General features: G+C 43.6%; 1 protein-coding gene across 2 annotated transcripts in view; it reads right to left on the bottom strand.

The window, feature by feature from the left end:
- LOC131233894 (uncharacterized) overlaps nt 1–20,383 on the bottom strand; it is a 38,866-nt gene extending 18,483 nt beyond the window's left edge. Inside the window, exons 1-6 of one of the 2 annotated variants that reach the window (XM_058230731.1) lie at nt 20,138–20,383; nt 19,773–19,964; nt 18,138–18,302; nt 17,778–17,958; nt 14,815–14,871; nt 14,426–14,496 (exon numbers count right to left, since the gene is read on the bottom strand). In XM_058230731.1, coding sequence (XP_058086714.1) covers nt 14,426–14,496; nt 14,815–14,871; nt 17,778–17,958; nt 18,138–18,302; nt 19,773–19,915 — 617 coding nt within the window. In that variant the 5' untranslated portion in view covers nt 19,916–19,964; nt 20,138–20,383. Of the gene's footprint in view, nt 1–14,425; nt 14,497–14,814; nt 14,872–17,777; nt 17,959–18,137; nt 18,303–19,772; nt 20,113–20,137 lie in introns of those variants that run through there. The other variant, XM_058230732.1, reaches the window with a different exon arrangement.
- Nucleotides 20,384–21,042: the final 659 nt, after the last annotated feature.

Here is a 21,042-nt window from a genome sequence, read left to right on the forward strand (position 1 = left end):
ATCATCCATGCATTCATGAGCTATAAGCGCACTGTCCGCATTCTATTTGCTTGCAATGAAAGCACCCTGATTCTCAGAGATTACCTTGGAAAGGACATTCTGGAACCTAAAAGCGAGAACTTTAGCCAGAATTTTGTAAGAGCCCCGCTATTAAACTGATAAGCTTGAAGTCTTTTTATATTTTCCGCACCCTCTACTTTGGGAATTAAAGCAATGAAGGCAGCTCCTCCAAGTACGGCAGACAGACGTCTACACTCGTAAAATTCTATGACGAAATCCATAAAATCCTTCTTCACCACATTCCAAAATTTTTGAAAGAATAGCAAAGGAAACACATCCGATCCGGAGGCCTTGTCCCTGCACATCGAACCAATCGTGGCACAAACCTCATCCTCCAAGAACAACACTTCAAGAGAATCAACATCCCCACGAGGGAGGTCTTGGAATTCTAACTTATCCAACTACAGACGTTCCCACTATTGACCAGATAAAAGGTTCCTAAAGAATTTTACAATTGTTTCACATATCTTGCTCTTTTCCGAACACGTCTAGCCATCCACAAACCAACCCAATCCTCGAGATCCCAGAACCCCAAAGATAACCCACAAAGACCTAGCTGTAACCATAAATATGGCTGTAACACTCTCACATCATCCCCTTTATAGATCCTTCCTTTTCCCAACCTCACCAAGAACTTTAACCCCAAAATGACTAAAACCTTAAACCCCAACCTACACCACCCATACAATCATTGGAGGCCTACCCATCCTATACCCCATAGCTGAATCTTAATCTGTAACCCAGATCCATCAACCATAGTCAACAACAGCCCCTTAACAACCCCAAAATTTCAAAATTCGAATGTAAGCAACATAGTCCCAGAAGCCCAAATCTATAGTTCCTAAACATGCCACATGGAATCTTACCCTTCTATAGCCTAAATATCCCATGAGCAGCCCCAAAAGCAGACCTAACCCATCCAAAACACCAACCCCAGGCCATGTATGGCCCTATCTCTTCCTCAAACACTAACCTTGCAATGAATGAGGCTCCAATTTCAACAAACAATCTGCTCCGATCGTGGAATTCTGTGATAAATTCAATGTCTTTCTTAACCAAATGCCAAAAGGAATGATAAAAAAGCAAATGGGGAAACCGTCAGAGCCAGATGCCTTATCACCACATACGAAGTCAATGGCTGCTTTCACTTCTTCCTCCAAAAATTGAGCCTCGAGAGAATCAGCCTTCGCCTCTGAAATTGATTAAAAGGGAAGAAAGCCAAGGCATGGTCTATTCCACTGCTCACAAGCTATCAGATTGCTATGGAAAGAGACAATGGCTTCGCAAACTTAATCTTTATCTGATATCCTTTTCACCTTTGAGTCTTTGACCACCAAGTTGGAGATGTGATTGCTTCTAGCTCGAGCACTTACAACACTATAAAAGAAGCGAGTACTTTTGTCGCCCTCTTTAAGCCACATCGCTCTCGAGCGCTGCCTTCATTTAATTTCTTCCTGTTTGGCACACTTGGTAAATTTTGAATGCAACTCAGCCCGTCTTTCCTTATCCTTTTCCGAAAGAGTGTCTACCTCCTCCAATAGATCCAATTGAAGAATTTCCAATTGCAAAGTGTCGAATTCAGCCTCACGGGCCCCAAGAACCTCCCTTTTCAAAGAATTATTTTTTCTTTCAGCAATTTTAATTTTCTACACATTCAGAACCCATCTTTCCTAATCCTTTTTCGAAAGAGTGTCTACCTCCTCCGATAGATCCAGCTGAAGAATTCCCGATTGCAAAGTGTCGAATTTAGCCTCACGGGCCCCCAAGAACTTCCCTTTTCCAATAATTGGTTTTTTCTTTCCGCAATTTTAATTTTCTACACATTCGGAAGCCAACATAGCCTTCCACCTCCAACGAAGACCAATCCACAATTAGCTCTTTAAACCCTTCTATTTCGAGCCAGACCAATTCAAATCGGAAAGGTCTAAGACCCCAGTTGTCCATGGGAACCTCCAACAAAATAGGGTTGTCGTCGACAATGGTTCTAGCCATACCTCTGTGTGAAACCAAGGGATACTTCTCAAGCCACTCAGGCAACATGTCGTGTCTCGTCACGGTAACAGTGGGCGTAATGGTGCCCATCATTACCAATACATTGAATCAAAGTAATGGCCGATACCGGGGGGGGTAATGGCCGATGCATCCCCGTATCAGTCTTTTTTTCAGTTTTTTTTTTTTTCGCTCAAAAAAGCCAAAAAAGAAATCCAAGAATGCATAAATTTATAAATATTCCAAATATGCATTCATTTATAAGTTTGAACATGTTTAAGGCAGTGTAACGGTCCAATCTTTAGTGAGAATGTTGTATCAGGCTGTCTGATAAATTTTTGAACTTAACAACTTGGAATTAACTTCAAATTTTTTATATTTAATTATATAATGTTAATATAAATTTATTAGAATGAATGTAATACCAAAACATCTCATATTTATAGGATTTATTATTATTTATAGTATTGGTGTATGATATACCTCGCAACTCTCGTACATTTCATTTTAACATACAAAGGTTAGGGACTTTTGACATCAATTTTCCCAATATATCTTAAGAAAATTTTGAAATTAAATTCAGGTGAATAGTGTTGTCGATTTGGGGTTGATTTGGCGGACCATTTGATGTCCAAAATCAGCTTCAAATTTATGCAATCTATTGTTACTTATCCCACTAATGGATTGGTGGATATTTATTGGACAGTGAAAAATGAAAAATATCAAATGGTTCTATTTCGAAATAACAAGTGTTTACAAATTAATGATGAAAATAATTCAAATAATTTAATTTTTGGATTGTGACTTAACAACAAAGGTCCATAATTTAATTAATTGATTTTGATTTAATATATACCTCATGTCATGTACAATTTTTTAGGGCCATGTACGTGCCCACCTCAATGTATGCATTATACATCCATGTCATTCATCCATTTTGCCACCTCATTTTATGACATGGTCTAAAAATGAGGTACATCCATATCTCAAGTGGACCACTTGTGGGTGGCCTTGAATGTGGGGCCATCTCTATCTATTTTTATATCCATGCCATTAATCTGTTTTGCCAACTCATTTTATGGCAGGGTCCCAAAAATCAGACAAATCTAAATCTCAGGTAGACCATATTGAGTGATGCCTTGAATGTGGGGGCCACCTCGACACATTTGCTGTATATCCATGCCATCCATCCTTTTTGCCAATTTATTTTACGGCATGGTACCAAAAATGAAGCATATCCAAATCTATGGTGGAGCACACAGTAGAGATTAAATTCCCACCATTAAAAACTTCTTGAGCCAAAGGATTTTTTGGATCAAGTTATCGTTCGTGTTTTCCTTCATCCAGGTCCATGTGACCTTATCAACATGTTCGATGGAAAATAAACATTACAATGAGTCATAGGAAGTTTTTAACTGTGGCCATTCAATCCCTACTATGCGACCCACCTGAGATTTGGATCTGTTGAAGGGGGTAAGAGGAATTAGGGAAAGAAAGAAGGAAGAAGAAGAAGCTGCAGCAACAACGCTGCAATAGATGATGATGAAGAAGAAGACAAAAAAAAAGATCTGGTATGTTTTTTTTTCTTTTTTTCATTTTCTTTTAGGTTACTGTGTGTAACGATTGCTACGGGGGTTGTAACGGCCGTCATGCCCTATAACGGCTGTTACGGCCCTGTAACGGCCCATTACGGACCAAAAAAGGGAGGGGCACCAATTCGAAGGCATATCACGTAACAGTATCAACCATTACCATTATGGCCGATGCGTAACCATTTTTTAATACCTTGCACTCAGGGGACACCAAAAATTTGTCTAGCTGCAATAGGATAGTGTTCTGTTGGACATTGTTCTAAGTGTATTTAGCTCCCACTAGGGGCAGATCCACCGATTCTCTGAGAAGTGAGAACTTCTTCATATTGTTTCTAAGGCGACCACCATTAGATTTTTCGTGAACAAGCCTGACGGCATTGAAGTCTCCCCCCACACACCAAGGATGCATCCATTTTTGTTTGATGTTATCCAATTCATACCAAAATTGTTCTCTAAGAGTACTTCAACATGGGCAATAAACAAAAATGAAGACCCACACCCATTGTATCCCAAAGCATCTCTCTTTAAGTAGGACTGAGACGAAGGACCCCAAGAAACTGTCCCCTTTCTTCCATAAGCCTATGTTCCAAACCACCAAAACACCCCCCACGGATCCAACTGTGTCAATTGCCTCCCATTCCTTATTCTTGACCGCCCATAAAGAATCAAGCATACCTCTATTGATGGCTTGCAACTTTGTCTCTTGAACTGTGATGATTTCAACCTTAACCTTTCTGTAGGCCTTTCTCACCCAAGCCCTTTTGAACTTGCAACCTAACCCTCTTGCATTCAGAGAGAGAATTATCATTGTTCACCAACTCTACTCGGTCTCCCCCTTTTTTCTGCCACTGATTTTGCAAGCGGAATCATAGTTGATGGAGCACTCCAAACTAAGGTCTCTCATTCCCTTTAACGACTTCTTGGGCTTCATTGGTTGCATTCCGTGATGACTCGCAGCTACCTTGCTTCTAACGAATTGGTAGAATTCAAACACATCCTCGTCCCGAGGACCATAAGACATTCCAATTTGTCCTCCAACCCTTTCAAGAATATCTTTAGTCCATCTATATTGTTCCTCCATTAACGCAAAACCTCTTCTCTAAAATTCAATCCCCTACCATCATCTGCATGGTTGTCTAACAAGCCAGGGCTCTTTCAGCTAACATTTTGGTGGCTTGCAAAGGCGTAATGATCATTGCATTTTCCAAGGCTACTTCTGAAACCAAAATTTGTCTTTATTTCTACTTGAAGCATCCCCTCTTCCTATGTCTCCATTGAATGTTCAACATCAGCCCAATGCTCCTCGGAACTCTCCTAGCTTAATGTATCTATTTGCCTCCGCCGGGATAATCTACAGGCAGGAGTCATCTGATGAGGAAGAGGCGATCTCGGATTCTTCAATCATAAGCCCTAAAGATATCGTTGTTTGGAGAGTAGAGGTCGAGCAAGGTTTGGATATATTTATTGGCATATGCTCCCACACGTGACAACTTAACACTCGAGTCGACAGCAAGGTTTTTGCCACTCGTGTGGAGGAGAAGACACGTGCCGGTGAAGCAAAGAGAGAATTTAAATCTTTGTCGTTGATATCACCACACGTTTGGCCAATAAGAGCTCTCCATCACTATTGCCTTGCGCAGAAGCGTGTCACAAAAAGAGGCAACCATGAGACCCTCGAACAACGCACCCGTCTTACTCCTCTCGACGCATCTGGTTGTGGCTTCAATCAAGGCAAACAATTGTCGCGGCGACGGGAGGTTTGCGCAGAGGTTCAAATTCTATGCCTAGAGCATCAGCCTGGATCGGGAGGGTGCATCCTTGCGGCTATACACCCTCAAAGCATCGAACATCACCCGAAGTTGCGGGGTGAAATCTTGATCCACCTACCCCATATCCGCCGACCAGCAAGGGACACGTGTTTGAGGAAGCAAACGGCAATGTGCGGGAGTACTAAAGACGTACTCCATCTTCCCTCCCATCTCCGTTGTCACCCTCGTAACGGCCGATACAGTCCCAAAAAACCAACTACCCCGTTTCACCCCCGTATTGCGTAACGGCCACGACTGTTACCTATGTATATCAACCTTTACATCCGTATCGTAACGAATACGAAACACCTTGGTCCCAGAGTCTTCCTGGAGGCCCATATTTCTCCCCATCTGGCACGTTTACCTTCCTTCTCTGCCCTTTCGACCTTTACCTCTAACTCATTGTCGCCTATCGCAATCTTAATCACCGGATAACCGGTCTCTGCTCTTTTCTTCCTGATGCAGATCCAAACAACACCAATCTCCTCCCCCTTCTCCATCTTGTCGTTGACGAGAAGGGTTTCCCCTAAGCACGTTCCCATTGCCATGAACACCTCAGAGTACCATAATTCTATCGAAACACCTTGTAGAAGAAACCAAACATCCTCCTTGCCAAAGAAGGAATGCTCCGTCCATCTGCAAAGGGATAAGACCGGATCGTCTCTGTAAAAAGCGCAGCAAAGAGAACCTATTCTATTGTCACCTCCGTGTGCAAGCGAATCCAAACTTATGTTGCCACTTGCCACTATGGGTTTGATCAGAAAATAACATTTCTAGAGATTGTAAGATTCAACTAACCAATCCTTGATCTCTGACAGAGAAGCTTGACATTCTGTGGATATCCCCCGTAACCGCCTCCTTAAACAACGCTAGCACTTCCCCTTTCTCACTTCGGTCGGTTCCTTCTTCTCTTGCCACCTACCTATCTATTCTTTTTCCTTTCATTAGGTCTCTCTCTCTCTCTCTCTCTCTCTCTCTCTCTCTCTCTCTCTCTCTCTCTGTGTTCTTCACATCTGGGCCAAAGCGAGCTTTCCACACCAACATTTTTCATCCTCCGCATCTTTCTCCATGTAGCTAATGGATGACTCTCTCAACTTCCTCCTCGTCGCTCATCCCGACGAATGCAAAACCCCTATAGGCTACAGAAACTCAATCCCACAGCGTTACTACCATGACCAACCCTGCTTTTCCACTTCTCTGATGTCGATTTTTTCTTCCAAACTTCTGTCTAGACCCTAAGTTCTCCCCTCTAGAGGCTTGACATCCCCATTGTCGTTTCCAGCACCTCCCGCGGAAGGGTTTCTCCCTCGTTCGTTATCTCCCTGCCCTTCGTTGCTCCTCCAAGTCTTGCTCTGATTTGATTCTCAAACGTTAGATTCCCGATGACCAGGTTCTCGAATGTCAGATTCCCGATGACTAGGCTCTGATTTGTAAACAGTCCATACGAAGGATATTTTGGAAAAGATCTTATGAGGTGTTATCCTTTAAATAGCCTACACAGCCCAAACATTGGATTTTAGGGAAAGATCTTATGAGTTAGAATCCCTTTTTTTTCTTTCTTTTTTTTTGAGAATTAACGGGAGCGATAGTATTAATAAAACAAAATAAAAAAGGACAGGAAGAGGAAGAACGCTGCTCTGCTGAGATAGCAGAACAGCTAAACAGCTAGGAAATCAAAGTTACAATCTACCTTAATAGAGAAAGTAGCCCATTCGACCAGGGACTGGATCGCCCTAAGCATAGTGGCCTCCGCAGAGTTGGCTTTGTCATTGAAGCACCGGTCGTTCCTTCCGACCCAAACAGCCCACCAAAGGCCCATTCGCCATAAAGGAGTCCGATGTTTCCCATAATTGACCCCATGCCAGGAGAGAAGGAGACTATTAGTCGAGGCCGTAAAACACCAGTGCACGTTGAAGCGGAGGAGAAAAGCCAACCAAATCTTGTGGGTGTAAGGACAATGAATGAAGAGGTGATTCACAGTCTCTTCATTGGCCATGCACTAAACGCAAATATTAGTTATCAGCATGCCCCGCTTCCGCAAGTTGTCAACAGTGAGGACCCTCTGTTTACCCACCAACCAACCGAATACCGCAATTTTAGGGGGAATGGGATACTTCCAGCCATAGTAACGCAATAGACCAGCAGGAGGAGGAAGTTTGCCGAATAAGAAACCATAGAGGGATTTAACAGAAAATCTGCCCTGTTCATCCGGACGCCAGGACAGATTGTCAGGCACGTTGAGGTTAGGCGATAGGCTATAGATACGACTGAGGAGGGCAGCGAATTCGTCTATCTCCCATTCTTGAAGATCCCGTCTATATTCAATATTCCAAACAAGAGCTCCTCCTACTAATGATAAGCAGTTGGCTACCTCACTGGAAGGGAATTTGGCGATGTGAAAAATATTCGGAAAGGCTGTACAGAGAGTATTGTTCCCCGACCAAGGGTCCAACCAAAACCGAGTACGAGTACCATTACCGATCATTATAGAGATACCATTGAGGACGTCCGACTTGGTAGAAAGGATGTAATGCAGGGGCATTTTTACACCGGGCTCGAGTGGGGTGGCTTGTGAGACGCAGGGACACTCAGGGTGGGCGGCCCATGTGAGGCGGGTGGCTCGTGAGACGCGGGCCCCACCTGTGTGATTCGGGTGGCTCGTGTGAGGCGGTAACCATGTGATTTGAGGCCCACGAGGAAGGTTCGACCGAGGTCCTAACCCATGAGACATAGGGCCTGCGGTATGAGATAAAGAGATTAATTCGCCATACTCTAACAGTTCGAGCTTTTAGAGCAAGTGGTTAATTGTCCTGCATCAAATTGGTATCAGAGCGGGAGGTCTCGTGTTCGAGACTCTTCACCGGGGGTGATTAATGCGGTGGCATTTTCACACCAGGCTCGAGTGGGGTGGCCTGTGAGACGCAAGGACACACTCGGGGTGGGAGGCCCATGTGAGGCGGGTGGCTCGTGAGACGCGGGCCCCACCCGTGTGATTCGGGTGGCTCGTATGAGGCGGTACCCATGTGATTTGGGGCCCACGAGGGGGGGTTCAACCGAGGTCCTAACCCATGAGACGTGGGGCCTAGGCTATGAGATAAAGGGATTAATTCGCATCCTGCATCAGGATGTCTCTCCACATGGCTGACACTTTGAATTTGCAGCTACTGTTAGTCCACCAGCCCTCGTCAGACCTACCATATTTACTCTTAATCAACTCATTCCATAAGGACCCGTCTTCATTCCCGAGCCTCCACAAACATTTTCCAAGTAAGGCGCGATTCATGAGTTTTAGATCATCCTTGATACCTGCCCCATCGTCTTGCACCTGACAACAGACCACCTTCCAGTTAACCAAGTGAAATTTTTCCTTTTCGGCCTTGCCACGCCAAAGGAAATCTCTTCTTAAATTATCCAGAATATTCACAACCGACACCGAGTATTTGACCAGCAACATGAAGTAGATAGGAAGATTTGACAGCGCTGAATTAATCAAAGTTAGACGGCCCCCCAAGGATAGATACCTGCTTTTCCAATTGGCTAGATAAGACCTGACTCTGTCAGTGATCTTCTCCTAAGTCTTCTTAGGTAGCTTCCCGATACACAGCGGGAGGCCCACAAAAGAGGTAGGGAAGTGATCAACCGCGCAACGGAAGAAATCGGCATGCTCCTTAGTTTCAGCTTCCTCCATATTCACCCCCAGCATTGTGGACTTGGACATGTTGACCCGAAGGCCCGATACAGCTTCAAAACAGCGGATTATAGTACACAGGTTGCTAACTTTGACTTGCTCGGCATCTCTGAATAGGAGGATGTCATTGGTGAACTGAATGTGGGATACTAGGGTGGACATCCCCTCCACTTTAAACCCTCTAATAATGCCAGCTTCCTGTCGCCTACTAAGCATTCGGCAGAGGGCCTCGCCCACAATCAGAAACAGAAAAGGGGGAGAGCGGGTCACCTTGGTGCAGACCCCTGGAACTAGGGAAAGACCCTTTAGGCGACCCATTGAGGAGGACAGAAAAGACTGCCGAGCTCACGCATTCTTTGATCCATTTGCACCACTTCTCACCGAAGTCCATTCGCTGAAGCATATACATGGGGAATTCCTAGTCGACATGATTGAACGCCTTCTGAATATCCAATTTGCATATGAGACCCTTGGTTTTGGATTTGGATCTGGAGTGAAGACATTCATTGGCTATGAGGGCACTATCGATGATCTGCCGACAGGGAATGAAGGCGCTTTGGTGATGAGAGATAACGGAACCTATCACCCCAACCAAACGAGAGGCCAGGACCTTGGCAAGAACCTTATATGGACCCCCAATCAGGCTTATCGGTCTGAAATCAGACAGAAGATTAGCTCCCTAACACTTGGGAATGAGGGCGATGAAAGAAACCCCTAGCCCTCTGGACAACCTGCCTCTCTCGTGGAACTCCGAGTAGAAGTCCATGACATCTCTTTAAATAAACTCCCAGCAACGTTGGAAGAACGCTATTGGGAAGCCGTCAGGCCCTGGTGCCCTGTCCCCTTCTAGATCCTCTATGGCCTGCTTCACCTCAAGGGGAGAGAAGGGAGCTTCAAGGATGGCAGCTTCTTCTTCAGATATACGATCGAAGTGGAGGTCGTCGAGAGTAGGCCTAAGCCACCCTTCACTCCTCAACAGGTTGCTGTAAAACCGAACAACTTCGACTAAGATAAGAACCTTGTCGTCGGTATTAATGCCCCCTATCGTCAAACTGCTAACCGAATTTGTTCTGGACCGTTCACTGGCCATACTGTGGAAGAATTTGGTGTTCGTATCGCCTTCACGAATCCACTTGCATTTGGGTTTCTGGCGCCAGGATGTTTCTTCCTCCTTTAGCCAAACAACGAGGGATTGAATCAGATGGATCCTCCTAAGAAAGGACTGGGAAGAGTTTTGTTCTGCCTCAACGTCGCGGTCAATCTTCTGCAGCTTAGCGAGGATGCCCGCAAGCTCAGCTTCTCTCTTCCTCGCCTCAACCTCTTTCCATTCCTTCAGTTTACATTTTAACATTCGCAGCTTACTACATAGCTTGAAACCAGCAAAACCAAGACTCAAAAAGCCTACCCACCATTCTTCAATCATCTGATAGAATCCATCTAGCTGAAACCAGGCTATATCAAATTTGAATGGCTTGGGGCCCTAATTGCGATCATCAACTGCCGGAAGGATGGGGGTGTGGTCGGACGTGGTTCTAAGGAGGGCTGATTGCACGACTTGGGGGAAATGCTCCAACCACTCAGTCGTAACCAGAAATCTATCGATCCTGGTTAAGGTGGGGGATGCCCTGTCGTTCTTCCAGGTGAATTTAGCTCCCAGCAGAGGAAGATCGACCGGCTCTTCGTCTTCAATCCATTGGGAGAAGCGGCGCATTCCCATCGTCACACTGCCGCCCCAAGATTTGTCTTCAGCCCCTCGGGTAATGTTGAAGTCGCCCCCAATGCACCAAGGACCGTCGAACTTCACTCCAGCTGCGTGCAGCTCCTCCCAGAATGCTTGCCTTTGAGATTCCTGATTTGGGCCATAAACAGAGGAAATTAGACATGTGAAATCAGAAGACGTATCTTTCAGAATAACCGATAGGGAAAATAAGCCACTCCAGCTGTCGATCAGATTCCAGGATGAGGCCTTCCATGCCACCATGATTCCGCCTGAGGAACCGAATGCATCCTGGGCCACCCGATGCGCCTTGGGGTGATTCCATATTGAACCTAGAAATTTGTCGCTGAATCGCTGAACTTTCGTTTCTTGTAAGCATATCACATCGGCCCTACTTCTACTGTAAGTGTCCTTAATGAGTCTCCGCTTACGTCTAGACCCCACTCCTCTAATGTTCCAGGAAAGGACTTTCATTTGGGAACCGAGTTACCCTGAATTGATGTGGCCCAAGCAGAAGCATTGGGATGATTAAAGAGGGGAGGGCTGAGAGTCAGGCTCTGGAGCTCCTTGTTACTGTGTGATCTGGGTGGGACTTTCCTTGGGGATCTGATCTGATCTGGCGGATGGCCGCGCTCCTCGATGCAGTGGAACAGGGAGATGAAGTCTTCCGAATGGTCGCCAAAGGACACACCGATGACGCATCCGACATGGCCCATCGCATCCCATATCCATTTCTTCTTCTGGATGGTACGGATCAGTTCGGCTCTCTCATCATCAGAGTCTTTCAAGAGAAGAATATCGGGGGGCGTCTACACCACACTGTTGTCTTCCCTAATCTGAAGAGGTTCTGCCTCCAGAACGACCTCTCCGCTATCTTCCCGAAACATCTCGACTAAGGCTTGCCCTGGAAAGTGGTCCGAGACTGCCGTTGATCTAGGAGAGGAGGCAGACGAGGGGGACGCCTGATCTGAGCTCCAGGGCGTGAATTCTTCTTCCGGGCCTTAGAGAGTCTCCCCGCTGAGAGGGATGGAGATATCCTCACGAAAAGAGAAGTGTTGGAGAAACGGATGGGTCAGATCCTTAGAACCGGACAGTCCGCTGCTTGAAATCGGGGAAAGGGGCCTTAGCTGCAGGCGATCGACGACACGTGGAGGATGGGCAAGCAACGGATGGATCGGATGAGGCCGAAGGAGACTACGGTCGTCTGAATCTGAGATGTTCGGGTTTGAGATGCCCTCTGAAGCTAAGGCTGGGAGCCTAGCCTCACTAACAAGGTCAAAAAGCGGTCCGAGGCTGTCATCTGTTGCAAGGGAGAGAGGGTCGGGGCATGCGTCTCGCCCGGAAACTACGATCTGACGCGAAGGACACGCGTCCTGCTCTGGCACTGCCCACGTGGAGACGGCGTCGCCATGCGCCTGACGCCAGGGGGAAAGGGCGCACGTGTCTGACTCTGGGGTCGACCGCGTGGCACCACCATGAGTGGGATTGAGGCGCGTGGCCTCAGGCGCCGTCCCGCGGGGCCGTGCAGTGCACGCCTTCCCCCTTCTGACGAATACTCTGCTCGGCCCGACCGTCCCGAGGCACGTCGCAGCGTCCGGGTGTGGTGCTCCGCGAGAGACCGAGGGGCTACTCCTACTTCAACAAGAGGTGCTCTGCGAGGCACCGGGGGAGCTGCTCCATCACCATCCTGCGAACCAGCAGGGAAATGATTCTTCTCCATCTCTGCAGGCACTGGCGGGGACTGCCTGACCCTCCAGATATCGCCCCAATGTGGGATGGGAGCCAACGGATCTTCTCTTTGGACTAGTAAAAGGAAATCTCTACCTGCAGCCCTGACCTGGATGTGGGGTGGGATTCGGTCTCCCTTCTTCCTCTTGATTCTGACCCTGATAACCCCCATTTCTTCTCCTCTGAGCGTTTTAATATCGATTTCAATCATAGTTCCAATTCAAGATGCTACCATGTTAAAGAAATCTGCATACCAGAGCTCTAGGGGGATCGACCAGATCAAGATCCAAACCTCTTCCATCTCGAAACAGGAGAATTCGTCCCACTTCATCATCTTGGCAACTGGACTGTTTTTATGGATGGCTCCCGCAACTATCAGCATGTCCGGGTTGACTTCAGGTCGGACATCAATCCACAATTCATTGAAACCGATGGGCTTGATATTGTATAGCTCTGGCGAATAACGGCAACTTTCGTCCAACCACGTCTTAACAACTTCAATGGTGGCACTAAGTTTAGTTATCGCCACTAGCGACCTCCTGAGAAAGCTATTATACGTTGCCATGTTCTCTTCATTGATAGTTATCCAGGGGTCTTTCGAAGCAGTATCCCTTACTTCTTTATTTCCCAACGTGGCCGTCTTCTCCGCTCCTGTTGCTGCCTCCTAATGGTTCAAACTGAGGATTAGATCTCTTGGTTTGAGAAGGGCCTCCTTAAAGGATGCGCAGGTTGAGGAGGAGGCAATGGATTGATCCCTGTGATCTTGAGCTGAAGATATGCTCAGAGGGGGCCTTTTTATCCTGAGTTTTTGAGTTGTCCCACCTTTGTTTCAACTATTGAGCTCGGGGCCATATCTGGCCCGTTGGACGAGCATCTTCTGACCACCGAACCCCACTCCATGAAGCATCTCCACCGCCCTACTCAGTTCCTCTTCCGAACTCATACGAACTAGAGCGAATCCTCTAGATGATCCGTCATCCCTGTTTCTAGGGAGCACGACGTCCATAACTGCTCCTGCTCTGCCAAAGATTTGCGCGAAGTTAATTGGCATCCATCCTGCCAGAAAACCCTTGACGAATAAGGTGGGGAGGTGCGAAGTTTTAGGCCTGGACTGCAGACTAGAGCGTCTCTCTTTGGTTTCTACAGACTTGTCTCCATGAGTTTGATTCATCCCTATTGTCTAAGACCTTTGGGGATCAGATCTCGTCTCGTCGCGAGTACCCATCTCTGGGGTACCCGCGACCACCATGGGCTGATCACTAGGGCGATACCTCTACGACCGCCATGAGTTAGAATCCTTTAAACAACAACTCGGTTTCCAATTTTAATTGAAGTCCATGGGACAACTTATGGTGGTTTACAATGTGTTTCCGATTTTAATTAAAGTCCATGGGCCAACTTATGGGTATTTACAATGTGTAATAGATCATAAATTCTAAAAATAGAAAGAGACCAGTGTTATTCCATCTTTTTTGTACAAATGTCTATCAAAGACCCTAGAAGCCATGTGCCGTTAATTTTTATGATTCACTGCGAAAAGGAAGCTTTCAGTTGTTTTTGAAAGCTGTGAATGGTTTCATAAAGGTCGGATGCTCATTGGGACAGTGTGACACGTCAGTGAGGTGGAGAACTTATGTGAATCAGGTTCTAACCCATATATCTTGAACTGTTATCAAGCTATTCTGGCCACAACAAGCTTAGACCCACATTGGCGAAGCTGTTTGCATCAGTCGCTGCGTTTTGTATGAAGGTCTGGTACCGACAAGCACAGATACATTTCATGCAACTGGTTGAATTAACAAGTGTCAAAATGTTGATAGTATATGCAAGTAAAAAAACTCACTCTGTATGACCAAGGCAAAAGCTTTGTATCTCATGCGCTCCATTTAAAGGTGTCTTTGGAAACACAGTAACCTGCCAAGAAGAAGATAGTGTTGTATCAATAAGCTAATTACCCCAAGTAATCCTAACAGCCTGTTTGGTAGACACCTAAAAATGAGTTCATCTCATTCTAGTTATCCGTAACTATGCGTTAGTGATCATATTTCTTTTCTGTGAGGATTAAAAATAAGTTTGTTAACCAACAATTATGATCTCTAATGCATAATTAAGAATATTTAAAATGAGATTAACTTATTTTTAGACATCTACCAAACAGGCCCTAATGGAACCAGAAGAAGCAAAAAAAAAAAAAAAATCCACAAAACTTAATGTCTTCAAAGTTGGCATTACACGAATTTTGAAATCCCTATCAGCACTAGCTATGAACTGCCCATCAGGAGAGAATTCCTGCACACAAACAGCAAATGAATTTTAGAATGTTCCAGTTCCTAAAAGAATCAGCATCCCACTTAAACATAATGCTTAGAATCAGCAAATCCAGTAGGAATAGACACCGATATGAAATACCTCCAAGATGCAAGGACCTCAAGTTTGGTTAAAAATCTTTAAACTGGTCCAAGAAACCCAAGTTCCAGATGCGTAGCATGTTAAGGGACAGTTTGGTCATTGAAAGTTAACGATACTATGGTATGCCACAACCGATGACACTAGGCATAATGAAAGTTTCAAATATCGTCTGGAATGGGTATGTATCACCGTCGCCCGGTACGTATTCCAATGAGACAGTACGCACCACCTTTACGGTGAAATCGACCTTGAACCAACCTGCATCGGTCTCAACTCGTCCAACTCGGTCTGTATTGTCTGAGTCGTGACAATTCACACTCTTGTGCAACTTGTTTTGATGAATGATTAAACTTTTATCTGTGTGAGGCCCACATTGATTTGAATCTCAAATCCATACCATCCATCCGGTGTGCCCAACCATGTTTGGCAATGATTCAAAAATCAGGCAAATCCAAAACTCAGGTGGGCTACCACTCAGGGAACGATGGAGAAGGACGCCCACCATAGAATTATCAGATTTTCTTGGAGCCCATTGTAATGGTTCTGTGGCACCCAACCTGTTCACAAGATGTCCTGACTAGAAAAATTAAGCAGATCCAACACACGAGAGCCACACTACTTGTTTAGGTGTTTGAGCACATTTCTACATTGTTTCCATTGGCATGGCCTTTTGGATCAACTGGAACTTTTGGGCATCGTATATCCATGGTGGAGCTCACATGATGCACAGTTTAGACTCTAGCGACACATCAACCTTGGCCCACGAACAAAGGATCCATGTCATAGATTAGTGGCCTCAACTATAACGCCCTTGCCTACAGAGCATTCACTGAAACAACTCTTCCTTTTATCGATGGAAACAAAAATTGATACTCTGGCAGGGTATGATAGATGATGCTAAGGCACTTAAAAGTTGCATACATGGCATACAAGCAATTAAAATTAAACTGTCCACATTATGGGTCCTAGTTTACATGTATCATAAACCAAAAAATTATGCATATCTGAAAATCTGGTTAACGCATTGTTGGACATTTATTGGACGCTCGAAAATAAAAATTATCCAATGGTCCTATTTTCACAAGCATCCACAAATCAGAGGTAGGATTGCTCAACCAATCTGATTTTGGGACAGTAACTTAGCAATAGTGGGTTCCAGAATTTAGTTGATTTAATTAAAGTCAAGTATGTGCATGGCATGGAATGCATCGCATGCGCTGCGTTTACTGCATTCTGTTCTCTGCTATCTGCGCAATCTTGATGCGTACGATTTCTCAGTGTTGCATATCCAACGTTCCTGGGTACAAGAGTATCAAATGAAAGTTGAACATTTAGACAAATTTTTCAGTAAAGGGCAGTGTTCGAAATATTGGTATCGCGTTATGTATCGCACTCTTGGGATACGGATACGTATCGGTTATCACATGAGATATATAAGTTATATCATGTAATGTATTGTTGTTGTTGGAGACATGGGGAAACATTGGGAAATTGGTTGAATTTTTCAATGAAACTTCAATGATTGTTAAAAAGACATCAATACACACTTGTAAATCAAAACATTACAAAAAACAAGTGCACATAATAAATCTTTGTATGGGGTCCTAATCTATGCGTTGTCTAACTGAAATGATGCAAGTATATTCAAAGTCTATTCATATAATTTATAAATGTAAGAAGATGTGTGGAAACACGAGCAATACATTCGAAAGTAAAGGAAGAATCACTAGATCAGGTTACATACATGATACATGTTTGATTTTATGTTTGGACAAAAAGATTGCAACCAATTTGAGAGAAATTGGAAAATATTGATTTTTTTCAATTTTCCGTAACTCAGCCCATCTCCTCCAAATCTCGAAATCGAAACTCCCAATTTGCATGAAAAATCATGTATTTGTAACAATTTGACACTGATTTAACATAAATTATAGGGGAAAAAAAAGGATCAAAAATTGAAAATGTTCACCGGATCAAACATGTGGGATATATCGCACTACTTGTGTGTTTCATATCGCACATGAGATACAAGATACATCGTGGGATATATCGGCCGATATCGTCAATATTTAAAACATTGGCAAAGGGTACAGATCATGGCAAAGCGCAAATAGAATTATCCAAACCATTGAATCTGTCCCGCAGTAGATGGGCTGCACATGTGCACAAAGACCCGTAACGGCCCATATCAGCGAATGCATGTCAGTTTCAGTGGTGACCTACACAGTACACCAAAATTGATTTTTAATCCTTGGGATATAAATGTAGCCATGTCAGCTCTTTCTGCGTCTAGCAGAAGCATCTATGGAATACTAAAACAAGAAAACTTTAACAAAAAGGTGAAGTTTTTTTTAACAGAGAAAATAGAGGTTACATCAGGAGATGGCCGGACCAAAAAAAAAAAAAAACAAAAAAGCAAAACTAGCATGACAGTCTCATAACCATGTCAGAGGTTGTCATATAGCATGGTATTATTTGCCTTCAATGACTAAATGGCTCCTAAATTTCATCTTTGCTGAAGGTATTGATCAGGGCTCCTTTTTCTCCATTTGGAAGCTCTTGTACTTCCAAAAACCTATAGTTTTCCTATCAACAGAAACATTTTTTAATCATTCTAAAAACAGAAACATATGGACCACACATCTCACCTTAATATCTCATAACCAAAATCATATAGAATAGAACCTACAATGTGCAGATGTGAAATGAAATGCAATAGTTCATTTTATTCTTTTAAATATATATAAATCAAATGGAAATCAAATGAAGGTAAAAATAAAACCCACCAGGCTAGTAATGATGCTACAGTAGTGAGCAAACAATGGAGCAGGCTTTTCATTGACCAAAGTTTCACTTTCACCATCCCTGTCCAAACCCACTATCCAAACAGCTCCAAACTTATCAGCAAAAGTGAGAAACAAACCATCATGGCTTATAGCAACTGCACTCACTCTCTTCTCAGAGCACCTGCATACAAAGGCCATTGCAACAATTTAAACAACTTTTTATTTATGCAACAATTTAAACATTTTTTTTGTTAATGAAACAATTTAAATGATTCAAAACATCATTACAGTATACTTAAGAATGACTTGATGAATAAAATGGTTTCTACAAACTATACAAGGTTTAATGATGAAACTTACACTGTTTGTATGCAATGCCAAGAGTTTGTATTCCAAATCTTCACGAGTTTATCATCACCAGCAGATGCAAAAAGCCTTCCTTTTGCAGCAAAGCAAATTGCTCTTATTGGATCTGTATGAGAATGCCCACCAGAATCATCCAGCAATGAAATAGAGCAATCACCTCTGTAGGTAAAGGCAATGATAAAAGAGAAATCCGTCAATTTTGTTTGAAATCTTCAGTGAAAAATTGGAGTTCACATTGCTTGCTATCAAATATAAATTTAGAGTTTCTTCTATCTGATTTCAAATTTCTTTTTGGGCTATATTGCAATATGTTTCTGCAACAAGCACTAAATTGTGGCAACTCATCCACAGCAAGTCCACTCTACCCCATTGGTATCGGCGGGCATATCGGCCCAGATGAAAAATGATATGATACAGGTGTCGCATATCATTATCGGCCCTATATTAGTCCATATCAGATTGTATCAGTCACTTTTTTTCTTTTTTTCCTTTTTTCTAAGCCAAAAAATTAGTGAAAGTATATATAAATAAATAAAAGCATAAGAGACATTCAAGAGTCTATCATCTTTTGTGTTTTGAATGGTATATTGGACCACTCTTTAGCTCCCATTACATTGTAATACAACATAAGTAAGATGAAAACACAATAGTGGGGAGGGTTCTAATTTTTCCCGTAATGGATCATTCCACTTGGATTCTTTGAATCCCACTCAAATATTTTGTTTTGATCCAGTGAATGGGCCTACATTTAGGCTAAAATGCCTTTCTAAGCTTCCTCTATAGTTGAAATGAAAGAAAAATAAATAAATAAATAAAACGAGACGAAAAAGGAAAGAAAAGCTTCTTTTCTAAAAATATTTGTGCCTTTATGGCAGATACAACGGTGCTGATATACACCCAGCGTCAGCCAAGATGGCCCTTTTTTTCCCTATGGCCAATAGGACCCCACATCATATATCATATCAAGGCAGTACAGAAACAATACTGCCCGATACAATACAGATATCTCAATCCATACGGCCAATATGACCCCATGACGGCCAATATGGCGTGCATCGTATAGAGCCGATACAGAAACAATAAGGCCATACTGGCCAATATGATCTAGATATTCCAATCCATACAACTGGATACATGCATGCCAATCCAGACCATCCAAAAACAAGGCAAGACAGACTTTTGTGGAGCCACCAAATTGAGGAGTCACACCTCTAGATTCGAGAAGTCTCACTTCTAGGGGATTATTCCAATCTTAAAATAAAAAAAGGTGAGAACAGCTAAAAAAAAAATTCAATCATGCATGCCCTTACACATAACTCAATTTATACAACATATACAACCATCTGAAGAACTCAAATTCCACTAGTATTGTCACTATCTTTAGTAAATATAGAGATAATTTAGCAAGTACTTTCTGAAACCCAAAATTTAGCATGAACCTCAATCCAAACTGTCGAGTTGTTGGGGCCACCATAGATGTGGTATAACCCAAAATATTTTACTACAAAAACTTTCTGAAACACTCAATTGGCGGCCATCAGATGGACAGTCAAAATGACAAATAGTCAATGTTTTAATCATCAATGAAATGTTATGAAAAAATGCTGAATGAGTGGCATTAGAGATTACTGAAGATCAAAGGCGCGGAGTTGAGAGCCAGCTGCAACGACAACAGATTTCTCGAGAGGATGAACTGCAATTAGGGCAGGTGCAACCTCTGCTTGTACGCTGCTCTTCTCCCCTTCTTCTTCTTCTTCTACATCCATTTTCATTGCTTCTTCTCTTCTGTTTCACTATGGGCCGTTTGGATGCCTGTAAGTTCTGTAAGTGTACAGGTGGTTGGTGTTTGGGGGAAGAAATTCACCTGTAAGTCACTTACAGCAATAACTGCCAGGGAACTTCACGGGGCTGGGGGTTAGAAGTCACTTCCCTGTAAGTGACTTACAGGCCAACGTTCTAACTTTTCAAAAAGAAGGGAAGAGGGGGAAACGCACCTTTATGCTCTCCTGAACTGTGACCGATCGAGCGTACGGCCCACCAGATGGACAGTGAAGAGAGAGAGAGAGAGAGAGAGATGCACGTGGGTTTGGAGAATGAGAATGGAGGAGGGTTTCTAGCAGGAGGAAGCTAGGGTTTCTTAAATTTGAAGCCCGCGTCCTCTTCTGAAGTATGAAGCCGAATCGGGAGTAAGAAGTTAGCTTTCTTTCTGTGAGGGGAATGGATCGGGTATACACCCACTTGGCTGTGACGCCGTCCAGCCATTTTGAAGAATCATTTTAGTTTAAAATGAGGCACATCGAATGCTCAATTGTACCACCGCACATGAAACAGCAGAAGTTTTTGATCAAGCTAATATTTACGTGTTCCCTTCATCCAGGTCTTTATTACCTTACCAACAAGTTAGATGGCAAATAAACATCACGTTGGGCCCTAATAAGGTTTCTAGGGTGAGAATCATTGTCAACATTGCTTCCAGTGGTGTGGTCCACTTGAACCTCCGATCCATTTCGTTTTTCAGCTCATGCCCTAAAACTATCCTTCAAAATGCATAGACGGTTTAGATAAAAACATATTTGTCATGGTGGGCCTGCAATGCCCCCTGACCAGACTGTCCATCTCTATCTAGATCTCAATTAGGGTTATGAAAAGAGAGTATTACATGCGAAAGTAAGCTAGGTGGGGGTGTTCATCCCTATTGCTGTCATCTCTAGTGATAACCAATCAGAGTAAGTTACGTGTGATCTAGATGGATCCACATGATGTATTTGAATATCAACAAAGATATACGAAGAGGATTGTATTAATGATACAGTTGTAACGTTGTAAGCGGTCGATAAAAGAATGGTGTAGAGACAGTTACTAGACAAGTATCAAGAATAAGAGCAAAGCACTGGAAGAG

The sequence above is a fragment of the Magnolia sinica genome, chromosome 18 (assembly GCF_029962835.1).
Source record: "Magnolia sinica isolate HGM2019 chromosome 18, MsV1, whole genome shotgun sequence".
NCBI classification, from domain to species: Eukaryota; Viridiplantae; Streptophyta; class Magnoliopsida; order Magnoliales; family Magnoliaceae; genus Magnolia; species Magnolia sinica.